At 44.4% G+C, this 26,648-nt stretch overlaps 1 protein-coding gene across 1 annotated transcript in view; it reads right to left on the bottom strand.

Moving 5' to 3' along the window:
* The window catches only part of CNN3 (calponin 3), a 30,294-nt gene extending 5,660 nt beyond the window's left edge, over positions 1–24,634 (bottom strand). Inside the window, exons 1-3 of the mRNA XM_006057566.4 lie at positions 24,326–24,634; positions 893–1,014; positions 604–670 (exon numbers count right to left, since the gene is read on the bottom strand). Of these exons, the coding sequence (XP_006057628.1) occupies positions 604–670; positions 893–1,014; positions 24,326–24,382 (246 nt within the window). The 5' untranslated portion in view covers positions 24,383–24,634. The remainder of the gene's footprint in view (positions 1–603; positions 671–892; positions 1,015–24,325) is intronic.
* Between the last annotated feature and the right edge of the window lie 2,014 nt (positions 24,635–26,648).

Raw genomic sequence — 26,648 nt, 5'->3', positions numbered from 1 at the left:
CTTTTTAAGCAGTCAGGTTTTTCCTTTAAAGTCAAGACCTTCCTTACATGTTTTAAGGAATTCAGTGTCTGAGCTACCCAAGACTGGAATTTTCTTTCTCAAATGGTACAAAATTACATTAATGCACAATTTATTGTGTTTAAATTTTAATTTTTAAAAAATGTGTGGTTACTAAATGTTTATTCTCTTATGTCTCAAAACATGCTCAAGACAAAAGATTCAATTTTACTTAATCATACACATTCATAAACTAAGACTAAGGTTAATACCATGTTCTCCAGTCAACCCTTGGTTATGTTAAATTCCTTGATTTTCCCCTTATTCATCTTGTGGTCTAGGTTGTCTTGCTCTGTGTGAGCTGTGTCAGCTCCTGAGAGTACACAGACTAAATACAGAATAGGAAAACTTCTAAGCTAAACATCTAAGAGTCACAGAACTAATTCTAAGTAATTATGGAAACATTTGAAAAGTAACACTATAAGAGAACTAAATATAGTCATGTGCACAAATTTCTGCTAAAATGTCTATTTAAAAACTGTAATCAAGTTCTTGCTACATAAAGAGTAACCAACTAGAATCAGGGGTGGCTGGTTTGGCTGTTACCTGAGGCCAGTTTAATGAGGACTCATTGACCTTCTTCACTGAGCCTGGCTGTAGCTTGTTTATGAGTCTGAAAAGAAAAGCATTAAGTGACAGCATACTTATTAGAATAACAAACCAGGACGGGAATGTAAAGTTGGTCCTTTTAACATCAGTAAAGGAAAGCATTAAAAACATTTGCAGAATATCAAGGTTTGACACCATGAACTGGGAAAGAGGGCATGACAGAGGTCACCCTGGGAGGTGACCCTGGGAGGACTGGAAGAGCAGCCACGTCAGGACCAAGACTTACTCGCAGAGGATAATGCCATCTTTCAAGCCCAGCTGGAAGTTGGCGCCAATGCTCATGCCTGTCACCTCTTCTATCCAATTGCGGAGATCTTCTTCTGCCTGATGATCATACTTGGAAGCAATCTGAAATACAAGTTAACTAACTTTAGAAGTTTAACACTAAAGCACCTAAAGCTGCTGGTTCCTTCTTATTAATTATTCATTCAGACCATATCTGTGACCTGCAGTAAATTACCTGGAGCTCACTGACAAACCTGACCATTTGAGCTTCAGTAACTAATAAAACTGTTGTGATTAAGGAGGTGTCATACAAAACGATGAACAACACATGGAGGGAAGCTGGGACTGAGAGGGAGAAAATATGGATCAAGCTCAAACAGATTCCCATTCATGACACACAGGAAGTGACAGGCTAACAGTGTATTTCAATATGGCACTGGCAACTTTAAACGTCGAAGATTAAGTCATCAGCTACCACATGAAGTGAGAGAGTACGAGTGGCAGCATTCTGATACGTGCAACTATTTTACACAATACTGCAACTGGCCAATACCCAACAGTCTAATAGTTTTGTTGCCTAGAAGTTTGGGTGTTTCTGTGTCTATTTGGCCAAATACACAGCACCCTATGCATATACACAAACCTTCCTCACAATAATTATTGTACTTACACTAGAATATTGAAATTCTGCTTAAGCATAGTCTGTATCATATTAGACTCCTCACGGGAAGGAAAAGCATTTAATTCACTTTTGGACTCTTAGTACCCAGCACTGCCTCCAACACCCAACCATTTAATAAGTAAAAGAAAAGTTAACTCTTTACTTACAGAATTCAACAATAAATGCAACATTACCAACACAGATATCTGCTTTACTATCATACATGCTAAAAATACCTGCTACGAACAGGTTTTAAAAGATTCCTTCATAATAAAACCATAAACCTCAATTACAAAAAATAATAATAAAATGTAAATATCGTTAAAAGATCACATGCTCAAGTACTTAAGCTGTTCCTTATCCCAGGGTCAGTCCTTAAACAGGCTGATCAGAGTTATTAAGGAGAACACAGCTGGGAAGAAGGAAAGATTAGGTCATTTTTCTGCTCATTAGCACAGGTGAAAAGTGCCCCCAACATACAGACAATGCCCAGAGGGATGGCCATCACGGTAAGCTTGGGAGTGAGCTGCAGCATTGATGGAAATGGAAAGAATTGGTAGACATGTTTGCTTCTATAACATATGACTGAAAGAAATGAGATGGCATGATGACATTTTTGTCATGGAGAGGCCCTTCAAGTTCCAGTCTATCCCAGACACAGAGGAAACCTTTCCCCTCTCCCCCACCAAGCTGGGCTTCTGCTCCAGTGATTACTGTGCCTTTAGGAAGACAGGGGCTTCCCAGGTGGTGCTAGTGTCCATGCAGGAGACACAAGAGACGCAGGCTTGATCCCTGGGTCAGGAAGATCCCCTGGAGAAGGGCATGGCAGCCCATGCCAGCATCCTTGACTGGAGAATCCCATGGACAGAGGAGCCTGATGGGCTACAGTCCATAGGGTCACAAAAGAGTTAGACATGACTGAAGCTACTTAGCATGCACACATGTTGAGACAGCAGTCCTTATCATCTGCATTGCTCCCCAAATTAGAGAAAGAAAACAACAGCCTTTGACAAAACAGCAACTTATTTAAGCTGTAGATTTACTTGACCAGCCATCGAAAATGGAAATTCAATGAGTTTATATTTTCATGTTAAGGTAAGTAACACTGTGCAGTGTTTCCTGGATTAAGGTTTGGCTTGGAGATTAGTTTATATGAGATAGTTCAGGCACAACACTGTGTGTTAACTTCCTGCACGAGGACCCCCAATCCCCAAAATCACACATCTATCTATTTTGACTTCCTGCCAGTCTGAGTTACATGGGCATCTAGATGTGTGAACAGGGAGAAGGAGGTAGTGATGCTCGAAGCTTCTGCCACTGGAACACAGAGCCTCTGGTGTGAAGGAAGGAGCCATCTCCTATTATATATACCTCAGACAAATATTCCTGGATAATGCATCTCCTCCAACATACCAAACATACCTATTTATGCATGGCACATTTAGAAAATGGAATAAATAACAAATTGGGAAAATTTTAAGACTTGGCTCTATTTTCACACTGAAATCCTGTTCTAGGTGGCTAGAAAAGAAGTTCTCTCTATATAAATTTGGGAGTAAGGGGAAAATGGATGGAAAAGGACAAGCAAAGAAGAAAGCTAGAAAGTAGTACTCCTTAAGCACAGCTATGACAAACAATACCTAAGAGTGAGTTGAATTTTTTTCAAAAGCAAAGCACTCTCAACTGGGAGAGGCATTTCAATGAATCAAAGAAACACAATATCCTCGGCTAAGAGGGGCTCTACCTTGGCTAAAGCCTGGCTCTATCCATTTTGCTAGGGACCACTGGTTAATTCATCTCACTTCCGAACCACTTCCTGTCCATCCAAGAGGAAGGCTGAATAAGTGAACCAGGTCTGCTCCCATGCTAAGCTTTCTGTTAAATAATTTGATTAATCAGCAAAACTTGTAAAGAAATTCTTTCTCTTATGTGAAAATGAATAGATACACGTACGGATATAACTGAATCACTTTGCCATACAAGTAAAACTAACAATATTGTTAACTATATGTACTCCAAAATAAAATTTAAAAAGAAATTCTTTCTCTTCATATTTTCAGTTGTAGAGATGGAATTATGTTGGAGGGGTTTTGTTTTTCTTGTGGGGTGGTGGTGGTAATTCTTCACCAAATCAGACCAATTATTATTCAACCAAAAAAACATAAAAGCATATTTATATTTCCTGCATTCAAAATGTTTCTGACAGGTTTGGTGCCATGTCCCAAACCACAGAGTGGTTACAGATGTAACATGAAATATCCCAGAAGGAACACCAGAGAGAAATTTTTATCTCCTCTGTTCACTCCAGTACTCTTGCCTGGAAAATCCCATGGATGGAGGAGCCTGGTAGGCTGCAGTCCATGGGGTCGCTAAGAGCTGGACACGACTGAGCGACTTCACTTTCACTTTTTCACTTTCATGCATTGGAGAAGGAAATGGCAACCCACTCCAGTGTTCTTGCCTGGAGAATCCCAGGGGCAGGAGAGCCTGGTGGGCTGCCGTCTATGGGGTCACACAGAGTCGGACACGACTGAAGCGACTTAGCAGCAGCAGTCACTGTTCTTATCAAGAGAGTGATGAGAGAAAAATCAAGGACTGGACTTAGAGGGACCTGGGTTCAAACCCTTACTCTGACTAGTTACAGGTGGGGCTCTAGACCACTTGCTGACTGTCTCTGAGACAGAGACTTAATGTAATAATAGCACATGCAAAGAAAAAAATCGTAAGCTCATATGTGCAAAGCTCAACACCCCAAGTGATAAACTAAAAATGAAAACTAGGTATGCTTCCACATCATGTAATGATTGGTTTTCACTTAAGAGTTTTCCTTTTAGTGAAGGAATAGCAAGGATTTTTCTGCCCAAATACTGCTAATAAGTGACTGCTTTCTGCAGTCATGTCAGCTTAATAGAGTTCAAGACTTAGGAATGTGCACTTTTTTTTTTAAGTTTAAAATAACAAATTTATGAAATCATCTGGGGAGAAAAATCTATTTCAATTTGTCTCTTAGCTTGCAGCCTGCAGCTCTGTTCCACTGGATGCAGAAATTATACATTTCCTTTAAAAGTATACTAGAATACGCCTCAAACTAATGTAATCATATTGTTTAACTACACAGGTTATTTTTAAACCATTATCTACATCTTTTAAAATCAAGGGACTGAGAGCAATTAAAAATAAAAAGTAAGCTTCGGCCAATAAAATTTACTTACTATTTTTGTCTAAAAATCTTTCATTTCTAAACGTCAGGGAGTAAGCAAATGCTGACATTCTTTTCCCTTGCACCAAAAAAGTTACCTTGAAAAATTACTTAATCTTATCTCATTAATACCTTATGGAAATTTCATTTTAGTCTGTTTAAAAATCACTCCTCTAAGTTGGTTATAAACATTCACTTCTGTACTAGTCTTTAAGATTTATTTTATTTGACCTTCCTAAGCAGCTTTCAGAATTTCTGCCTGGTCCTTTCAAGTCCACAGCAGTCCCTGGTTCCTCATACAGCCCTGCCTCCTTCCCTAAACACCTATCCTTCCCTAAACACCCAGGAATTCTCTATAGCTGCTGCTGCTAAGTCGCTTCAGTCGTGTCCGACTCTGTATGACCCCACAGATGGCAGCCCACCAAGCTCCCCCATCCCTGGGATTCTCCAGGCAAGAACACTGGAGTGGGCTGCCATTTCCTTCTCCAATGCATGAAAGTGAAAAGTGAAAGTGAAGTCGCTCAGTCGTGTCCAACTCTTAGCGACCCCATGGACTGCAGCCTACCAGGCCCCTCCATCCATGGGATTTTCCAGGCAAGAGTACTGGAGTGGGGTGCCATTGCCTTCTCCAATTCTCTATAGCAGGGCCTACCAACTCTTCTCACACCAAGACACTCTTGCAAATGACTTTCCTACAACTGCAGAGAACACTTGTTGGAGGCTTCTCTCAGAAGCTCACCAAACACCCCCACCTTGCCAAATACAATCAAAAAGCAGAAATGAAGACAGGGAAAAAGCCTCCAGGGCATTTGATGGCATAGACCAGCCTCCTGTTACAGTGCTTCTGAGCCAGGCCAGGCCCAAAGTGGCTCCAGCCCCTGCTCCTTCCCACGCTCTCCACAGAGCAGCCAAGAGCTCCAGTGTGGAGTCACCCTACAGTTCAAAGGCAGCACAGCCCTCCAGCTGTGTGAGCTTTCTTTTGGATTTCTAAAATAACTTGTTTAAAAAAATTAAGTATGTAGAGCAATGCATTCTCTTAGCTATTACAATAATTTGTGACCCTCCCCCAACAAACTCTGTTCCTTTGTATTAAATTTGGGGGAGGTGAGGAGGCAATTAGGAAAAACATCTAAAAAGACTCTTTGGGAAAGAGATGAGGAAAACAAATCGTTGGCTCAGCAGGTAAAGAATCCGCCTGCAGTGGAGGAGACACAGGATACTCAGGTACGATCCCTGGGTTGGGAAGATTCCCCGGAGAAGGAAATGGCAACTGACTCTAGTATCCTTGTCTGGGAAACCCCATGGACAGAGGAGCCTGGTGGGTTACAGCCTGAAGGGTTGCAAAGAGTTGAACTTGACTGAACAACTAAACGCAAACACACACACACACACACACACACACACACACACACACAGAATTAAAAGTACAGGTCTCTCTTCACTCCTCCTCCAAATCCCACATCCTTCCCACCTCCCCAGGTCCTGTCTGCATGTCTTCTTCCAGATCGCATTTATCTTACAATAAATTGTGTGCAAAACAGCACTAAAAAAGATCCCCTTCAAAAAACACAGGCTCTGAGGGCCTACACTTCCTAATAGTAAAGGGAGCCATAAGATCAGATAAACGCCTGCTCCTGCCGGCTGTTAGGAATTGCCCAGCCCTTCCTGGCACTGAAGTCTGAGAAGTTTCCCTCGGAATCCCTACAAGGGGGACACTGAGTAACAAGGGAAACCAAGCCTCAAAAGCATCTCAACAACTGACCCGAAAGTGCTGTTCCCACACTGTACTATGGAGCACTCAGCCAAGAGGCGATTTAGTAGAAAGATGGAGCGGTAGCTGGCATGAGGAAGAGTGATGATTATATGCGTACAAGAAGTGTCTGAGGGCCCACATACACCCAGGATATCCTAGAATCGACTAAAGAATAAGGGTGTGTCTTTCCCATATATTCCTTCTCACAATATATATATATTTTTGGAAACTCCTGTTTTTCTGTACAGTTTCTTCTTTATTTTTAAATTGGAGTATAATTGCTTTACAATATTGTGTTAGTTTCTGCTGTACAATGGAATGAATCAGCGATATGTATACATATATCCCCTCCCTCTTGGGGCTTCCCTGGTGGCGCAGATGGTAAAGAATCTGCCCGCAATGCGGGAGAGCTGGGTTCAATCCCTGGGTCAGGAAGATCCCCGGAGAAGGGAATGGCAACCCACTCCAGTATTATTGCCTGGAGAATTCCATGGCAGAGGAGTGTGGCACGCTACAGTCCATGGGGGCGCAAAGAGTTAGACTAGACTAAGTGACCAACACTTTCCTTCCTCTTGAGCTTCACTCCCACCACCCCACATCCTACCCCCTCTAGGTCATCACAGAGCACTGAGCTGAGCTCCCTGTGCTCCACAGCTGCTTCCCACTAGCTATGTATTTTACACATGGTAGTGTAAATACATCAAAAAGACTCTGATGCTGGGAGGGACTGGGGGCAGGAGGAGAAGGGGACGACAGAGGATGAGATGGCTGGATGGTATCACCGACTCGATGGACATGAGTTTGAGTGAACTCCGGGAGTTGGTGATGGACAGGGAGGCCTGGCGTGTTGCGATTCATGGGGTTGCAAAGAGTCAGACACGACTGAGCGACTGAACTGAACTGAACTGAACTCCCCAAATCACAACCCCCTCATCCGTGCCCACATGTCAGTTTCTCTATGTCTGCATCTCTAATCTTTCCCTGTTAAAGCCTGAAGTAGACAGACAGGTTTCTATCTCTGGTAGTTACAATAGCATCCCCCAAATTTCAGCTATTCCTGAACTCTCACTAGACTGTTTCAAGCCACCAGGACAACCCAGCATTACTCCAAACTCTCTATGTAAAATCACATTCAATGTCAGCTTCCCTCTTTAAAGTGATCCAGGTGTGTCTCAGATTCTTCCTTCAATTTCCTTCTGTATTCCTTTTTCCTTTCACTCAAATGGTGACTGTGTAGCAGGCATGATTCAAAGGTAAAGACTCTGCCCTGAAAGCTTAAGTTCTAGTTGCTGCTACTGCTGCTAAGTCGCTTCAGTCGTGTCCAACTCTGTGAGACTAAACAAGGTGTATTGAGACATTCACCAAAAAAAGAATTATTGTTATTCAGTCGCTAAGTTGTATCTGACTCACTGCGACCCCATGGAGAATAAAGAAGGGTATTTTAAAAGAATAGAATATTTAAACTAAAGGGAGAATAGAAAGACGGGGACCACCAGCCTCAAAACAAGAAACAAATAGTCGATTTCCACCTTCCAACTTCCACCTGAAGTATCAAGATGCTGCTTCCCTTCCTTTGCTTTTCACTTGTTCTGATTGATATCTCATGCAACACAATGAACAGGCTTTAACAGGGTTTACCCACCTTAAACCCCTCCCCCAACAGATCCTCCAAGCATGTAAAACACCTTGGTAAAGTTTTAAGTATTCACGTCGGGGATACAACAGACGAAAGATCACATGCTTTGAAGTCCAACTTCCAAAAACTGTGTTTCCAATTCCAGAGTGACCTAAGTAACTTAACTCTGGCGACCTCATTTCTTACAAGTAGTCTTCTTCCTTCCAAGATCACTGTGAGGAGGAAGCCCATCTCAATGCCTCACACACACACATCTCCTAATTAACACTAGCCATTTATATCAGCTTGAAACTGTGAAACTCAGATGGCGACTCATATTGATCTTTTAACTGAGATCACATCTGGTCTCAGGAGTTAATGAAGCTCAGGTTCTTGATGTCCCATCACAGAAAGAATTCAGCGAGAGACAAAATGATAGATAAGAAGTGATTCAGAAACTCACTCGACAGAGTGTGAGCTATCTCAGAAGGTGAAGAGTGGCCCCAGGATATGGGGTTGTCAGTTTTTATAGAGGTGGGTTATTTCATAGGGTGGGCTTCCCAGGCAGCTCAGTGGTAAAGAATCCACCTGCCCATGCAGGAGATGCAGGTTTGATCCCTGGGTTTGGAAGATCGCCTGGAGAAGGAAATGGCATAACCTACTCTAGTATTCTTGCCTGGGAAACCCCATGGACAGAGGAGCCAGGCAGGTTACAGGCCAGGAAGAAGCAAAGGAGTCAGATACAGCTCTGTAACTAAACAACAATTACATAGGGTAATGAGTGGATGTAGAGTTGGACTGTGAAGAAAGCTGAGCGCCTAAGAATTGATGCTTTTGAACTGTGGTGTTGGAGAAGACTCTTGAGAGTCCCTTGGTCTGCAAGGAGATCCAACCAGTCCATTCTAAAGGAGATCAGTGCTGGGTGTTGTTTAGAAGGACTGATGCTAAAGCTGAAACTCCAATATTTTGGCCACCTCGTGCGAAGAGCTGCAATTCACGGGGTCGAAAAGAGTCGGACATGACTGAGTCGGAGCGACTGAACTGAACTGAACTGAATGAGTGGAAAGAGTATTCTAGCTATTTTGGGGAAGGGGTGGGGATTTCCAGGAATAAGGCCACTGCCACTTTTTGACCTTTATTGCCGGACTGCAGGCCTTTAAGTCGTGGCACCTGTGGGTGTATCATCTAGCTTGCTGATGTGTTACAATGAACACACCCTAAGGCTCAAGATCTAGTGGAAGTCAACTCCATTTGGTTCTAGTCAGTTTATGTAGTATCCTTGGGCTACGTCATTCTTTTAAAGGTGTGCCCTGCCCCCTTCCTTCCGGTTTCAAGCTTGAGTACAGACCTGTATGAACCAAATCCCACACTAACCTGTTCTCTTTACCGTCCACAATTCAAAAAGAACATGCCACTGCAGACAGGCTCATCCCACACACTGCCCATAGCTCCTGTCCATTCCCATCACCACACCCCTCCACTCTTCTTCCTGCCTTGTCTTTGCATTCCAAATTCTCATTCTTTTCAGATTACTGCTGGTGAAAAGGGATAAAGTATTTTTTTAAGTGGGTTTGTCAGAAAAGAAGCAGACTCATAAACACAGAGAACAAAACTAGTAGTTAACACCTTGGGGGGAGCAATTTAGGAGTTTAGGGATGGGGCAGTGGCAGGTGCAAACTGTTGGTTGTACAGTAGGCTCAAGCATGTATTGTACAACATAGGGAATATAGCCAAGATTCTGTAACAATTATAAATGGAACATAGCCTTTAAAAGTTATATAAAATTTTTTTTTAATTTCTCGAATAAATAATAAAAAGTATAAAATTGAAGGAAAAAAAAAAAAGAAGTAGCTAGTACAAATGTTCAGTCTACTATCCTCAACTTTAAACACTGGATTAAAATTGGCTCCTGTGGGAATGATAAATACCAAGTGCAAGACAACAGCTTCTCCAGGGAAGAGAGAAGCATGGGATCAGGGGCTCAACTGTACTTTTAACATACTTTTTTTAAACGGGAAAAGAAGTTTTTTTTTTACTTAAATTAAAGGCAGGTTTATATCTTATGGAGAGTAGGGGGTAGGAATTCTAGAGAAAATCACTTTACACTGATTATCAAGGTAGACTGCAACTTCCTCAAGTTCACTACAGAATCTGAGACTCATCCTATGGCCTGAAGTTACTAAATATTTACAGGAAATGACTATATATTCCCCAGCTATGGAAATCCACATCTGCCTGGGGTAAACCAGAGCAACATCTAAGGGCGTTTTAAATGTGGGCCCATCTCTGAGAGGTACAGCTGAATCTTCAGATCAAGGTAGCAACGTATGGCGCCAGCACAAAATTTCCCCTCCAAATATGTACAGTCAAACAAATACAAAAATACTATGACTCAACATATGAATACTGTGAAATTAACAAAAAATTAGAGATTTTAAAATAAGAAGACCTGATCTAGGGCCTAAAGCAAACAGTATAACTAAGGAATGGCAGGAAAATGCAGAAACAACAGAATGTCAACTTTGTCTTCTCTATCCAGAAAATGACCATCAGACTACAGAATTTAGAATATACACAGTTAAAAAGTAGATTTAGAAAGTTAAAACTTAAGACAAGGAGGAAGTAATCATAGAGGCTGGATTCCCAGAAAAATCCAGACTCAAAAATAATGATGAGTAAAGATGTGCATACTGAATAGCTTCCTGTGTAAGAAATCTTGGCAAACAGTTAATAGGAACCTAGAGAGGAGCCCACTCCTCCCCACTCTCACCTCTCCTTGACAGGCTGAAGAGCCTGGCTGTCACGCTTGAGTGGACTCCAGAAAAGGTGTGTTGGCACTTAGGGGGCAGGACAGTTGCCACCAGGAGCCAGTGTAGGCATGCAAGGCACATTTAAGAACACCTGCCTGTGTATTCTTGACGGCAGAACAGGCTTCACTCATCTGCCACCCTTACAGCCTGTGCCTGCCCATAGTGGATACTCAGCAAATTGGCTTTTTATTCACTAAGAGTATTACCAGACTAGGGAAATGCCACAGATTAAAAAATCTCTCTAGTTACCAAAAGGCATCTGCATTTGAATGGCTGGCTCTTATGGGCATCACATCTCCTTGATCTACAATCTAGTCATCTTAGATGGATCGCTAGGGACATATCTGTTTTACTTTCTGATAAAAGTCCCTTATGTCTATGGCACTCCTGAAGCCCAGTTTTGTAACCCTAGAAGTAGGGCCAGGTCAGAAGCAACAAACGTGCCCACTGTGCTGATCTACGTCAAGGCAGGGTGGGGGGGCTCCCAGGGATGGGCACCCAGAGGCTAAGAGTGAGATCTCTGGTCTTCTGTTTTGGTAATTAATGATTTGAAACTATTAGACACACTTATTAAACTTACAAAACATAAATCAGGAATAGTTAAAAAAAAAAATCGTTTGAATTCTGAAAGATCCTAACTTAATAAACAAATTATTTAAGATATATGTAAATCCTGCCCCAAAATTCTAGAACTAACTAGTAATGCTTACTCAGTGATCCTAAGAAAAGTGAATGCTATTTTGGTCTGCAGAGGTCTACAATTATTTATAAAATACACACTATTGTTCATCTTATTTGATGAAAGCAGCTTCAGGAGGTAAATCAAGGAAAGGATTATTTAAATGAAACAAATGTGAGAGGAGTATGTGAACTATAAAGCCTTAGGCAATTATCATCACCCCTACTTTAGAGACTGAAAAAAATCAACCTGCCAAAGCATGGATTGTAATCTTCCTTCAAACCACCTCATCAGGTGATGACATTGATCAAAACAGAATGAGTTAGTGCTTTGTAGTCAAACAAAAGAGTTACTTAATAATCCCACTGTGCCCTGGTAGTCAGTTCTGTGTGCCACACTCTAAAAGAAGACATTGACAAACTGGGATCAGTTTCTAGAAGAAGCAAACTGGGTGGGGAAAAGATTAGGAAAACTGCATATAGCCTATCATGAGACCAGTCAGCTGGGAGCCGCTACGTTTGACCTAGAAGGGTCTCTGGGGGCCCACGAAACAGACTAGTACCGTCTAACTATGTAGATGGACGTCATATAGAAGAGGGAGTGATTTACTCTGAACACCACACAGACCCTGGATTAAGCACAGAAATCCTGGGGAGCCGACTAGAGGCACACAGGAGGGGAGGAGACGGGCACCAATACAGCACAGGTGGCAAGGACACAACTCAGAGACCAAGCAAGATTTTCAGGCACTTGTCTCCTCATAGGACTCTGTGTGTGTGTGTGCATACGCACGTACTCAGCCACTCAGTTGTGTCCGACTCTTTGCAACCCCATGGACTGTAGCCCGCCAGGCTCCTCTGTCTATGGAATTTTCCAGGCAAGAATACTGGATAGGGTTGCCATTTCCTACTCCAGGGGATCTCACGGACCCAGAGATTGAACCTACATCTCCTGCATTGGCAGGCAGATTCTCTACCACTGTGCTACCCAAGAAGCCTCTTAAATAATCTGAGTCGGGCATGTGAACAGCACTGAAGATGATTCCTTTCTTTTTCTGTAATTACAAGGAGTATCATGGCAGTAGTCTTTTTGTAGCTTGAGAATGTCTATTCATTGGCAAGTTTGCTTCATAGGATAAGTCTCGGAGTCCATTATGACCTGAGGCAGAAGGCAAGAAATCCACCCTCACATCCCAAATGTCAACTGTAAACTCGTCCCTCCCCAGCTTGGAAGCCCTCTCCACTTCCAGACCACTGACCATGCACACCCAAGCGTTCCCAGCTGCCTATCCTGGCAGAGTCAGAACACACACACTGCCCCTACTCTGAGCTTCTGATGGACAACAGTGGAAAGTAGACCAAGGAGAAACAGATCCCACCATCTCATTAGCTCTAAGGAGAGCTCCTCCTGGGGGTCCCTTTCTGCTTACTATGATAGTCTGCCCATTGGAGAGATGGCTTTATACAATCAGCGCAGAACAGGATTGACACATCTTAGTTTACATGTAGTACAGATGCTGGCTAGAGATATGTCTTGAGAGTCTTAAGATGTATTGTCTGTGCAAGCTATCACTGCCTTTTTTTCCCCCATGAAAACTAGAGGGAAGGAATTTTCCATGAGGGCACTCTCACATCTCAACAGTAAAAACTAACTTCACATTGTACCTGATTGTAATAATCTGAGAGCACAGAAAGGGAGGGAGAAAGTGAGTTTCTCTGGAAGCACCGAAGCCTCCATCAGACGGCTGCACCCAACACCAAGGTATCCTGGATGCTGTGTCATGAAGCTTACAGGTCACCCAGGCACAAATAACAAAATCAGCCCAACTTCGCATCCTTTCCAATCAAGGGCCAAGGAAGGGAATGAAGAGAGAGCAGTGCCCAGGCTGCAAAGGGGGCTCCAGGAGGACTGAGCAGAGAAGCGGCTGAATCAACAGTGTTTTCCACATGTAGGCCTTGGCCTGGACCCTCTTCTCCTGCTTCTGCTGTGTATGCCACCAGATATCAGGGGGTCTGTGAGAAGAGCAACACAGCACTCGCAACAGAAAAAGGGATGTCTTATCCACCTCGGTTCTGTTTCTCTGGTCCTCATCCTTTTTATCGGGTTGGCTGAAAAGTTCATTCAGGAAAATCTGAAAGAACTTTTTGGCCAACCCAATACCTTCCCAGTTTTTCATGGCAAAGCTTCTTCTCTGTGCTGCTTTGCTCCCACCCACCATGTGTATTGAGCCCTGGCCTTTATCTAGTCCATCAATGGGGAAGCGCAATGAAACAAGCGCATCTTCAGTTGAACCTGCTGCCAGCCTCAAACATGGTCTTATTTCTCTTCTATATCAAGACAATCCTCTCCATTTCCTCACTTAGTACTTATTCCTAAACTCCACTCTACTCCCATCAGAAATTTGCTCTACTGAAAATGATCTCTTAAAAGCTCACCAGTGATCTCTCCGTGGCCAAGTCCAGTGGCCTGTTTCCTTTTCCGGGCCTCTCTGCAGCACTCCTGGGGCCCCCTCCCACCTCTCTTCCTTCTGGCTTCTTGTTAAAAGATCTGGAGCTTCCCTCTCTGGTCTGCCTTCTTCTCCTCCCCTGAGAGATGCCAATTTGCCCTGAGTTCTGACCTCAAATTAAAATGGTTAGGAGCATGCGCCCCGGAAACTGAATGCTCTATTTAGAATCCCATCTCTGCCATGCCCATTTCCTCACCTGTAAATCAGAGATCATTAATAACACTCACATCAGAAGGTGCTGAGAAGAATCAATGACTTCATTTACATAAATCTTAAGAACCCAATAAATGTTAACCCCTCATTTTCTATCTACATTTTGCTGGCGACCCCTGTCCAGCTACTCTTTGATAGCTATTTTGATAAGGTTATCATTTTGATGCCAACTGAGCTATTTTTTTTAAAAAATTACAGTCAAATAATTTATAAAAAGAGATGCCCTCACTCCATTCTTTAGCCTCATCTCATTGCCAACTCCTACTTGAGTCTGGTGGAGGTGACAGATGGAGTAGGGACCACAAATGTCACTGACTTAAGACTTGAAAATAAAGAACTAAAGCAAGAGACTTGAATTTCAACAAGGTTGCTCTGATAGTTTTGTTTGTTTTTAACATCAAGAGGAGATCTCCCTTCTTTTTTGAACCATTAATGGGAACTAGTCAACTGTTTTTTTAGGCAGCAAGTTGGCAATATCCATAAGCACATTTAAATGTTGGATCAGAAGTTACACACTTTTCCACACAAGTGCCTTTTTAAGGAAATATCCACCAGTAGGGAAGTAATGAATAAATACATAATTGAAGTCCACACAATAGACTATAATTCAATTTCTAAAATGTCCAAATGATATTTAAAGTTGTACAAGCAGTTGGGTGGAGGTAAGAGATACAGAATACTTTCGCTTTTTTACTTTCATATTTTGGTACTGTTTGCATTCTTCCTGACAAATATTTCATTCATAAAATAAGGATCAAAAAAGAAAAGAGTTTCTCATAGGCAAAGAAGATGGCATCCCAAGGTAGATGCATCGTATTCACGCAGCGATGACTTGGCCAAGGTCACGGGCTTGGCAGGGATTCATTTGGACCACGTGTGGCTCCAAAGTCTGAGTCTTTTCCATCCCTGAATGTTCTCCTACTCCCACCCTTCTAACTAAGCTGAGACAGGAACTCTCTAAGCTAGCACAGGCAACTCTGCGGCCTGCAGACAAAGGATTAAGAACCGAGAACAGGGTGGTGGCTTAGACTCTGTGGCTTAAAAAGTCGTTCCAACCCAGGGAGCTGTGAGAAGGCAACAACAACAACCCAGGGAGATGTGAGAAGGCAACAACAGCCAGCACCGTCACTGCGGCAGATCGGTGCACCGTGAACTTGCTGCGGCTTCGATTCAAACCAGCCCCGGAATCTGCAGTCTCGAAGGGTGTTGCCAGCGTGGTTCAAAAGTTCATGAGAGATTTGGCAGAGATGCCTCAGACTGAAAACATTTCAGTTCTTCCACTGGCCCCTATAAAAAGTAGCTTCCTTCCACATGCATGTTTTAGAAAATGCTGGAAAGGGTGTCAACAGCAGAGTTGTCACTGAAAGGAGAAACAGAAAATGAAAAAAACAAAGCCCAGAGAGGAAGAAATTTAGGAACAAAACCTGGCAGGCAAAGCCCGTGCGTGCGTGCGTGCGTGCGTGTGTGTGTCCGAAGTGAGGTTGGGGGAGGGGGTTTTATCCACATCTAGGCCTCTGAAGAAAGGGAAAGACAGAGACGAATGCATGTCCATTCAGGGGAAGAGATCTGGCTGTGGGAGCACTCTGAAGAGCAGCCCTAAGGTTCCAGCTCAGCTCCTAAGGGCCAAGGACTCCAACAAGCTCAAAATGTGCTATTTCACATAAGTAGAGTTTCTATACTCAATTAGAAGTATGATTGCTGTTGCTATTTTTGCTTCCAAAGTAGAATCACATGTTGGAGTTATGAGAGACTCACTACACATGGTATTGATTATTTTCTCTATTTCCTCCCACGTGAAACAAAAGGAGGGAGGGAAAACTGCAATCATAAAGCACTCTCCCCATCCAATTGAGGAGCCTTCTGCAGCACTAGGCAGGCAGAGAGGCTTAAGATAATGATGAAAGATTAGTGTGCAAACATCTGAGAAGAGGAAAGAAGAAACAACAATGATATCATAGCAGTGTGCCTAGCCACTCAGCAGCCGGGATCCCCTGGAAGACGTGTGGGCAAAGAGAGGAAAGGGCCATAAATGCTTGACTATGACTTGCCCAGAAGGCCTCCTTTCTTTATACTCAAATCCCTAATTCCTGACCTTCCCAGGGCGGATATGCCTGCCTCACACTCACACCCTGAAGCTTCCTGGTCCTGGGAGGAAGGAAGACGAAGAGGTTCCCTCCCTATAGACCTGGGGGAAGCTAGGAATTAAGTCTTTTCTCCTCATGGACTTGCTTCACACAGGTCTAGGGAGAGCCTTCCTAAAACCATTTAGGACTGAAGATAAATATGTTTAGCAGTCCACTGCGGAGGAACACCCACCCTGTCTGAAATCCAGAAATGAAAGGTGTATCTTGTCTAACAGAAATCGATTTCTTAGGAAGAAAAAGCAAAGTACTGATACACCCAGAAAGCGAGGCCTCTAGCTCTACACAGAAGCCCACGGCCCTGAGGGCAGTGTGAACAGAGACAGCCCAGGGTTTACTGCAGGACTCCACTACAGGCTGCCAGGGGAGAAGGCGTGAACCAGGACTCAGGGAGCAGAGCACAGTCCTGAGTTAGAAATAGGGAGGTACTGCTTGGCTCTGTAGCTCCCTGTCTGCCAGAAGCCTCATTCAGACACAGACTGGTGATGAATGTTCAAGTGCTCAAGGTAATCTCAAAATCTAGAAGGTAAAAGCAGCACAGATTAGTGCATGAATGTTCGAGTTCTCGAGATAATCTCAAAATCCAGAAGGTAAAAGAAGCTGGGGAGAACATAGGACTTAATCTAACCAGCAGAGCAAAATGGAACAATTGCTAACATGTACATAATGTGTACTTTGGGTTCTAGGTATTATTTGAAACATGTTACATAGATTATCTTGCTTATTTTACCCCAAACACTACAGATAGGTACTAGCATACCCACACTTTACAGATGAGACACTGAGAGGTTATTTGCCCAAAGTCACAGGGTAAGAGGCAGAACCAAGATTAGGAGCCAGTCAGAGCCTCCAGGGCCACCAGGTTCTACTTTCTCATGGAGAAGAACTTAGAGGGGACCCACCTGACAACTTCAAGTTCACAAAGATTCCCATGGTCATGTTTTCATAAAATGTGCAAAATACTTTTTTTTTTTTTTTTTTTTCGTACTGATGAACTCTAAATTGTATAAGCTTCAGGCCCCACAAACAGCGTGAATCAATTGCAGGCTCAAAAACCCCTTAACAAAAACCTGAGCACAAGTACATATGAGTAACAGTTAAGAGCCCACATGGCTAGAGCTCAGAGTTCAGGAAAGCCAAGGCACATAGGACACGCTATAGAAGGATGCCTAGAAGAAAATCAAACCTGCAAAAAAATTCTAACAAGCTCCTTCCCATGACCTAGTCATATTGAGATGAGAAATAAGCATTTCCCCTCTCTCTTGGATATAATGGCCATGACTGGCTGAAAAACCAAAACCACCCAACTGTGCTTTTTTTTTTTTAATGTAATATATAATATTAACTGCGGTCCCTGATACATTGTTCAGTGAAAAGAAGACAATTACTGATCTCATAATCCCACCTGGAAAGGGAAAACGCCTACAGAAATAGAGGATCTGACTCTTGATGATGGTTGCAGCAAGGTCTTCACTGTCAGGCTCACTTTGGGAATTTTAAAGGACAGAGGTAGACAAATAGCACTATTTCCACAAAGAAAAGAATGTAAAAAGCTATAGATCATAGGATAGTGAGTTTGATAATGATCCTCATTAATATTCCAGAGTAAACAAGTCTGAGTACTTTAAATGGGTAACAGGTACCTCTTCTCAGTTCATCAAACTGTGTTTTCTTTGGGTTTCCCTCGTAGCTCAATCAGTAAAGAATCTGCCTGCAATGCAGGAGACCTGGGTTTGATCCTTGGGTTGGGAAGATCCCCTGGAGAAGGAAATGGCAACCCACTCCAGTATTCTTGTCTGAAGAATCCCATGGACAGAGACACCTAGCAGGCTACAGTCCATGGGGTTGCAAGAGTCAGACACGACTTAGCAACTAAACCACCAACCACCAATTTAAATGGGTAGTAGGTACCTCTTCTCAATTCAGCAAACTGTTTTTCCTTTAATTGTTTTGGTCAAGACAGGAAAACAAACCCCCAAAGCAGGCAAATTGCAATGGTACACCCCTACCAGGACTGGCACATATCCAGGTGGGCTTAAGGGCCACTTCACAGGAGGCCTTTTGGGAGATGACCCGACAGAGTCTTGCAGAGGGGATCTCTACTGTTCCTCCCTAACCTTGGAGCCTAAGAAAGAACTTCAACAAGAAGGAATTATCTCAGTGATAAATTTTCAGTGTAGTATTAACAATGAAAACAAACTGAAGACAAATGAACTATAAAAATCTCCACGTCCTTCAAAAACTTCACACTTGTACCACAGAATTTCTTTACATAGACTTCTCAAATACTGCTACTTTCCAGTTTCTAGAGACAGTAAAATCTATTCCTGACGAATAAATTCGTTAAATCAATAAATACTTATTGGGCATCCATTTATGTGCCAAGTTGTATTCTAAAAGATAGATTTTTGAGATATCTCACCAGTGAATAAGACAAAGATCCTACTGCTGGTATAAAGAGATAATAAACAAAAAGTTCTAAATTAAAAAGCTATTACTGAACTGTAAAGTCAAAAAAAAGCTAAAGCTAAACCTATCCATACATTTTTATCAGGATTCTCTAGCAGCAAAATGAGGCAGACCACCTTACAGCACAATTTACAGCAGGAGTCCACTATCACCCTGGGGTCACTCTGATCGGTGGAGCAAACGGCTTGTCCACATGGCACTGGGCTGGCAGGCTGGCAGGGTCTCAGTGGGACACTTGGTAATAATATTTAACTGGACGTGGAACAGCAGACTGGTTCCAAATAGGAAAAGGAGTACGTCAAGGCTGTATATTGTCACCCTGCTTATTTAACTTATATGCAAAGTACATCATGAGAAATGCTGGGCTGGAAGAAGCACAAGCTGGAATCAAGATTGCTGGGAGAAATATCAATAACCTCAGTTATACAGATGACACCATCCTTATGGCAGAAAGTGAACAGGAACTAAAAAGCCTCTTGATGAAAGTGAAAGAGGAGAGTGAAAAAGTTGGCTTAAACTCAACATTCAGAAAACTAAGATCATGGCATCTAGTCCCATCACTTCATGGGAAATAGATGGGGAAACAGTGTCAGACTTTATTTTGGGGGGCTCCAAAATCACTGCAGATGGTGACTGCAGCCATAAAATTAAAAGATGCTTACTCCTGGGAAGGAAAGTTATGACCAACCTAGATAGCATATTCAAAAGCAGAGACATTACTTTGCCAACAAAGGTCCATCTAGTCAAGGCTATGGTTTTTCCAGTGGTCATGTATGGATGTGAGAGTTGGACTGTGAAGAAAGCTGAGTGCTGAAGAACTGATTCTTTTAAACTGTGGTGTTGGAGAAGACTCTTGAGAGTCCCTTGGACTGCAAGGAGATCCAACCAGTCCATCCTAAAGGAGATCAGTCCTGGGTGTTCATTGGAAGGACTGATGCTGAAGCTGAAACTCCAATACTTTGGCCACCTGATGCAAAAAGCTGACTCATTGGAAAAGATCCTGATGCTGGGAGGGATTGGGGGCAAGAGGAGAAGGGGACGACAGAGGATAGATGGCTGGATGCCATCACCGACTTGATGGACATGAATTTGGGTGGACTCCGGGAGTTGGTGATGGACAGGGAGGCCTGGTGTGCTGCGATTGGGTTGCAAAGAGTCGGACACGACTGAGCGACTGAACTGAACTGATATTTAATTATTACTCTATGATTGCTTAATTTACTTTTTAAAGACTTAGAATTTTAGTAGTAAATCGTCCAAAGTGGTTTTTGTCTGTTGAGGGATACCATCTTGAAACCAAAAAGACTGTGTGAGAAGCTACTTTGCTCAAATCAGACATTCCTTGGGAGCAGAAACTGTGAGAATGTACATTCCAATTCCATTCTTCTTAATATCTCAATTAGACCCCTCCCCAAAAACATGCCCAGGTAAGATCACTGCATCTCCACTCACTCCTGCCCCACAGCTAACTCCTGCCCCACAGCTAACTCCTGCCCCACAGCTAACTCCTCCCCCACAGCTAACTCCTCCCCTTCCCTGGGAACTGTAAGTGCCCCCTGCAGCACTTGCTCTAAGACTGGTGAGGGCATACTTCACTAAATCCTCAGCTTTACAAGAAAGTACCCTGGATTCCCAGGTGGCGTGGTGGTCAAGAATCCGCCTGCCAGTGAAGGAGCTGCTGGAGACCAAGCAACGTTCAATCCCTGGGTCGGGAAGATCCCCTGGAGGAGGAAATGGCAACACTCCAGTATTCTTGCCTGGGAAATCCCATGGACAGAGTAGCCTGGCAGGCTACCGTCTATGGGGGTCAGAGTTGGACACGACTGAGCATGCATGCATGCACCCTGACTCCAACATCAGAACCAAGTGTCGGAAACGCTGTGCTTCCCTTTGGGGCCTGTCATGTTTCCATGGTTCATAAGGCACAGGGGTATTTACCTCTGGTCCCTCAGATGCAGTCAAGGGCCTGGCTCAACTTGTATGATCCATGTAAGACCTTTCTACTTTATGTTTCCATCTCTCACTGAACTATCTACAGCAGCTTCTATGTTTTCCTGGACCTTCTACTACATTATAGTCTTTGTAGACTGCAAGTTATAATCCTTTTCTTGTTATTAGAGAGAGACTGTATACTGCAGGCTAAAGGATTCTACTTTTTTTAGGCTATTTTCAAACATCTTTTAGCCAATTAAAAACAAAAAAAAAAATTTGTATATTCTGCCATGTATTATCTTCTCAAACAAGTATCTTAAATTGACTGATTTTCCCTTGAAATTTTATTAATTAAAGCTGCTGCTGCTGCTAAGTCGCTTCAGTCGTGTCTGACTCTGTGCGACCCCATAGACAGCAGCCCACCAGGCTCCCCCATCCTATCTAAGATCAAAGGCTTCCTCAATTCATTGATGAACTGCTTTCGCAGCTCAAATATAAATAGACTAAAGGCTTTTTAAAATAAAATGGAATATTTAAAGAGGCAGTGACATACAAGTCTAAGAAATATAATACCAATGCTTATTTTCTATTATAAGAATTAATATCCACAACATACTCATTGAGTACTTACTACAAGCCAGACACATCTCAGTAACACAGAGTTTAGAGGTGGTAACTATTACTCCCCCATTTACCAATTAGGAAACTAGGACAGAAATGTCAAATAACTTGCCCAACATCATTCAAGGCAGGTAAGTGGCAGGGGGGGATTAGAACCCACATCTGCCTCACTCCAAGGTCCATACCACACTCCCACTCCCCACATAGTTAAATGAGGTTTTAAAGAAAAAAAAAACCACCAAAACTGACATTTAAGCAACCTATCATAGAGAAAAAGCAAGTTATGTTATGCAATACATAAAGAAAAAGCAAGAAGAAATCAAAAGCTATCCAAATAAAGCAGTGTCAAAGTTCAAGTTCCACAGACCCACTCATCAGGTGGTTCTGAGCCCTCAGCTGAAATGCATTATCTCATACCAAGAATTAGCAAACAGGGATATTTGATTTCCAAGCCCAATTAAAACAGCATTAAATGAATAATCATGATGCCAGGAAGTGACAGGTGGACAGCAAAAATAGCGGGGAGGGGGATAGACAATAGTGACTGGTAACAGAACAGCCTTAAGTACTGCACTGAACTAAGACATCACTCTTCGAGTTAAAATTCTTAGAATATTCCAACTTTCTCCTGTGATCTTGAGCAAATCACACCTCTCTGAGCTTCAGCATCCTGATCTGTAAATGATGTTGGATAATCCCAGGAATCCTCTCCATCTCAGAGGGCTGCTCTGCTATGGAGATCAAAAGACTTCCTATGAAAGGATACAGTCTGAAAGAACCATATAAATGAAAGGGGTTATTAAAGGTTGGTTTGATGCTTAAAGGGATAAACCCACAGTTATACAAACCAAAAGTGAAAACCAACTTTCCAAAGATCCTGAAAGCTGAGGTTTTACTATTTTTAAAAATGTATAATAATTACAGTTATTAATGATCTAGCCTCAGTCTATGCACTTCCTTCAGTCTACTCAATAATAAGTAGGAAAGGGGCAGAAGTTGCTTCATTAATCAGCAAAAAGATGATATTAACAGCCAAGAAAAGTCAGTCACTTGAAGGACTGCCAAGGTCAGTACCTCATTTACAACGGAAAAGGTAGAGACTTAAGGTTTGCCATACAAGTATCTCAAGGGCAAATTAAAATTAACGTGCACAAAGCCAGGCCAGGCTATTATATCCAGCAGATTGGACACGCTGATTCCACTGAAAGGATTCCTAAAGGTCCACTTGCAAACCTTGGAAAGAACAGCACAATAGTCTAGGGGTTTTCAATTGGTGGGGTTTGTACTCACAAACCACTCACTTTTCTGTTCTTCAAAACAGTGTTCAGGAAACCGCTTTCTAATATAGGCAACACACTTGACAAGGTAAAAGATCTAGATTTCAATTTTAGATACACAAACTAAAATCAACTGCTTGCTTCAAAAATTGTTTAGAATTTAGTAACAACTGAATTAATAATATGATGTGGAGACTATATGAGGGATTGAGCAGAGCCACAATTCTCCCTTGGGGTGTGACAAGGATGCGCTTCATAGTCCCTGGGTAATTCCCTCCACACTTCCTACACCCCCAACGCTGGGATGTTACAGTTCTGACAATGCCGGTGAATTCTACCAGAGGTTAGGACGGTTCGGGGGCAATCCTGACATGCTTTGGCTCCCGGGAGGTTAATGGGAATTAAACCACAGCAGCCCTCCTTTGTGGCGCTTTGGCCAGAACAGCAGAAAGGAGACAATGAGCGTTCTGTGCGCAGTTCCGCGCGGATTGGCTGTTCTCTCCCCCCAGAAACCCCTGATGTCATGGGCTTGGAATGCAGGGAGGGAGGAAGGAAGGAGAGAGTTTGGGGAGGGGGACGCCTCTCATCTCTTTCCCAGACCGAAAGTCCCAAAGATAAACTCAACGCATTCTTATGCTGGGCAAAGTGGCAAAACCGAGGGTTACCAAAGCCCAATCACTCCAAACTACAGTCCACCTCGGCAAATAAACCCTGAACAAAAGCAACGCACGAAGATTTCCTTGATACCGTTAAAGTCTAACGTACTACAAACTACAGTGTTTTGGTTTTGTTTTCTTTTAAGGAAAAAAAAAAAAAAGCTCAAGTCTACAGCAGATATTCCCGAAGCGGCGCGCTCAGGCTTTGTTTCCTCTTGCCGCAAAAGCAGCAGCAACTGGCACCGGGATTCGAAAACCAGGAAGGGTTCTGGCCGGCTCCCGTCCTTCCGGTGGTCCTAGGGCCCTTGCCTGAGGCCGCTTAGCGGTCTCCCACCCGGCAAGAGGCGAGGAACAATGGGGACCCAGTTTGCCCACTAACCGCCTAACTTTACTCGCGGCTTTGAATTCCGCCCGGGGGCTAGAGTGGGTGAAGGTCCAGGGTCTGCCAGGGGCCCGGGCAGGGGTGGATGGCGGAGGCTGCTCGCTGGGTCCCCAGCCGTGCCGACTGGCCCCACCTAAGGGCGAATGACCAGGCAGGAGCGCCCCCTTGCCGGAGGGGTGCGTCCTGCCGCCGCGGACCCGCTCCTGGAACCAAGGGACGGCGCTGAGGGATTCCAAGAGCCTGGGAACCCACCGCCCGTCCCTAGCCTCGGCCCGCGGCGCTGGAACAAAGCCAGCTGAGCGCCCGGGAGCCTGCGCTTGCAGCCGGGGACAGGACGGGGACGCGCAGAAACTGTCGCGCACCCCCTTCCCCGCCCCGACATCTACTATCCGCGAAGCCCGCCAGCAAAGGCGCGCGGGGAGAAGCGCGGCCCCAGCCACCCGGGTCTCAGGGTCCCGGGGCGGCGCCCTGCATCCCACCTCTGGCCCCAGGGTCCCGCCCCACCCGAACCCAGGCGTACCTTGTTCTTGACCTCGGCCGAGAGCCCATAGGAAGGGCCCTTGTTGAAGTGGGTCATGATTCGCGCCGCGGGAAGAGGCTGAGTTCGGGTCCGGGGGTTTCTTGCACTCGGTTTCCCCGCTCCTGGCCCCGAAGAGTGGCCGCACTACAAGATGCTCGGAGCTCGCTCTCCTGGGCGGCGCAGGAGTCCCCGGGACGCGGCGGCGGGACGCGGGCGATGCCTCGGCTACTCGGTCGGACGAGGTCCCCCAGACGCTCCCGCTCGGCTCCGGAGTCCCGCACGAACTGCCCCCCACCGCCTCCCCCGGACTTTCAGGGATTGGCCGACTAGCCCGACCAATGGAGGGCCGCCGCCTCCCGCGTCTCTGGAGAGGGGGCGGCGCGGCCAATTGAAGGGCGGCGGGCGCAGCGCTCCCTCCCGGCGCGGGTCTCTGGCCCCGGTCCCCGCCCTCACGCCTTGCAGGGTCGAAGCGGTCCCTCCCCCAGGCTCGGCGGAGCAGGCGGCGCCGGCGGAGGCCTGCCCAGCAATGGGAGTCGCCCTGGCTCCCGGGGGCTTCGCAGAGGCCCGGAGTTCGCGTCAACTTCCAGGCATCCGCTTGCGGCCAGCAAAGGGGAGGGAAGCCCACCAGGGTTGACCCGTGGCTGATCCACCGCCTCCTTCTGCCTCCTCCCTGGCTGCAGACCCCGCGCGCGCAGGTGGCGGGCAGGACCCCTCCATTCGATGCGGGGGGCAGCCTTGGAGCCCCTGTGCCCGAGAAAGGGGGGCCCCCTCCTCCGACACCTGCTTCTTCCTCCGTAACCCTGCAGCTTCCCACACCTGTTGGTCTGACCTCTCCACTGCTGCCGTCCTGGGAACAGTCAAGCCTTCGGGCCAAATTCGAGCTTACTCTGGGTGTGCTGTACGGAAAAAAGTGGGGAATGTGCCATGGCAGAGCCTGGGCGTTTTAAGTAATTTTCTGGATTCGCACCAACTCCTTTTTACAAGCATCTTTTATCCGGGGTTCAGCTAATCCAAAAACCCAGGTGACTGTTCTATTTCTCTCTCTCTCTCTCTCTCTCTCTCTCTCTCTCTCTCTCTCTAATCCGTAGGCTTCTTTGAGCCAGATCTTTTGTGTACAGCTAAGTAAATTTGTATCCTTTAGGCCAGAAGGTCCTCCATCCTTTCATAGTCCCGCTTCCAACGCATCACTTTCTTTCCCTCAGATCTCAAATAACTTGATAGAGAGGAGGAAGGGAACAGAACTCTCCTCATTCATCAGTGCCTGGCACCGTTCTAGACACCTCCCAAACACGTTCTCATTTACTCCTCTCAAGCAACCCCGTAGGTAGACATCACATCCATTTTAGGGGTGAGAAAGCCAAAACTCAGAGACCGAAGTGTACTGACCCAGGTCTGCAGGCCTCTGAAGCTTTGCCTCTTGCCAGAACTTTCTCGTGTATGCTTAGGATATGTTTCTATCCCTGACAGTCTAGTGTAAGAGTTCTGTTTAGCAAACACCAGTTACTGTGCCAGAACAGATCATGGAACCAGGTGTGGCAAACTGCTTGAGAGGAGGAGTCAAACTTTTTCCCGTAGTTGAGCCCGCTTGGAACAGAAATGAACAGGGCAACTTTGAAAGAAAATGCACAAAAGTGCTATTAGCTTTTCAAGGGCTTTTGACTGATTTGGTGGAGGGAGGGTAGAAGGTGCAGGAGACTAGTAGGGAGGAAGGGAGGAAAGTGAGTGATTTATATGTGATTTGCTAATTTAGTCAGGAGGTAGGAATGATAATTAGGTCAGTCGTCCCACACAGAAATGACACAGTTGACCCAGGATTGGTGAGGCAAGCAGTTTAGGCTGCTTTTCCAGTAGTGTGATAGCGGCTGAGTGTCATGAACAAGACTTCACCCACTTTTCTTTGGGACTAAAGAGTGAGAGATGGTGGCCAAATTTGAGGTACAAGTCACAGTTCTATCACATGCTGTTCCTGCTGTGATGTAAGCTTGTCTGACTACAGTAAGATGGAGAACATAGAGTCAAAATCACTTTCATCTACTTCAAGGTCATTCCTTGTATCATAGAATATACAAGAATCATATTCAATTTCATCATGGAAACAAAGACAAAAATGTGACTTTTTTGTAATGGGGGTTATTGTTTAATGGGCACAAAGGTTAGCTTGGAATGATGACAGAATTCTGGAAATGGATAGTGGCAATAGTCATAAAACAATGAAAATGTACTTAATGCCACTATATACTTTAAAATGGGTCTTTTTAAATCCCTCCCTTTCTCTTCCTTGCTACCCAACCTGATCAAATAACCATGGATACCTTTTCTGTCT

This window comes from Bubalus bubalis, chromosome 6 (genome assembly GCF_019923935.1).
Source record: "Bubalus bubalis isolate 160015118507 breed Murrah chromosome 6, NDDB_SH_1, whole genome shotgun sequence".
Lineage (NCBI taxonomy): Eukaryota > Metazoa > Chordata > Mammalia > Artiodactyla > Bovidae > Bubalus > Bubalus bubalis.
Note: the sequence above shows the minus strand (reverse complement) of the source record. Positions and strands in the feature narration are given on the sequence as shown.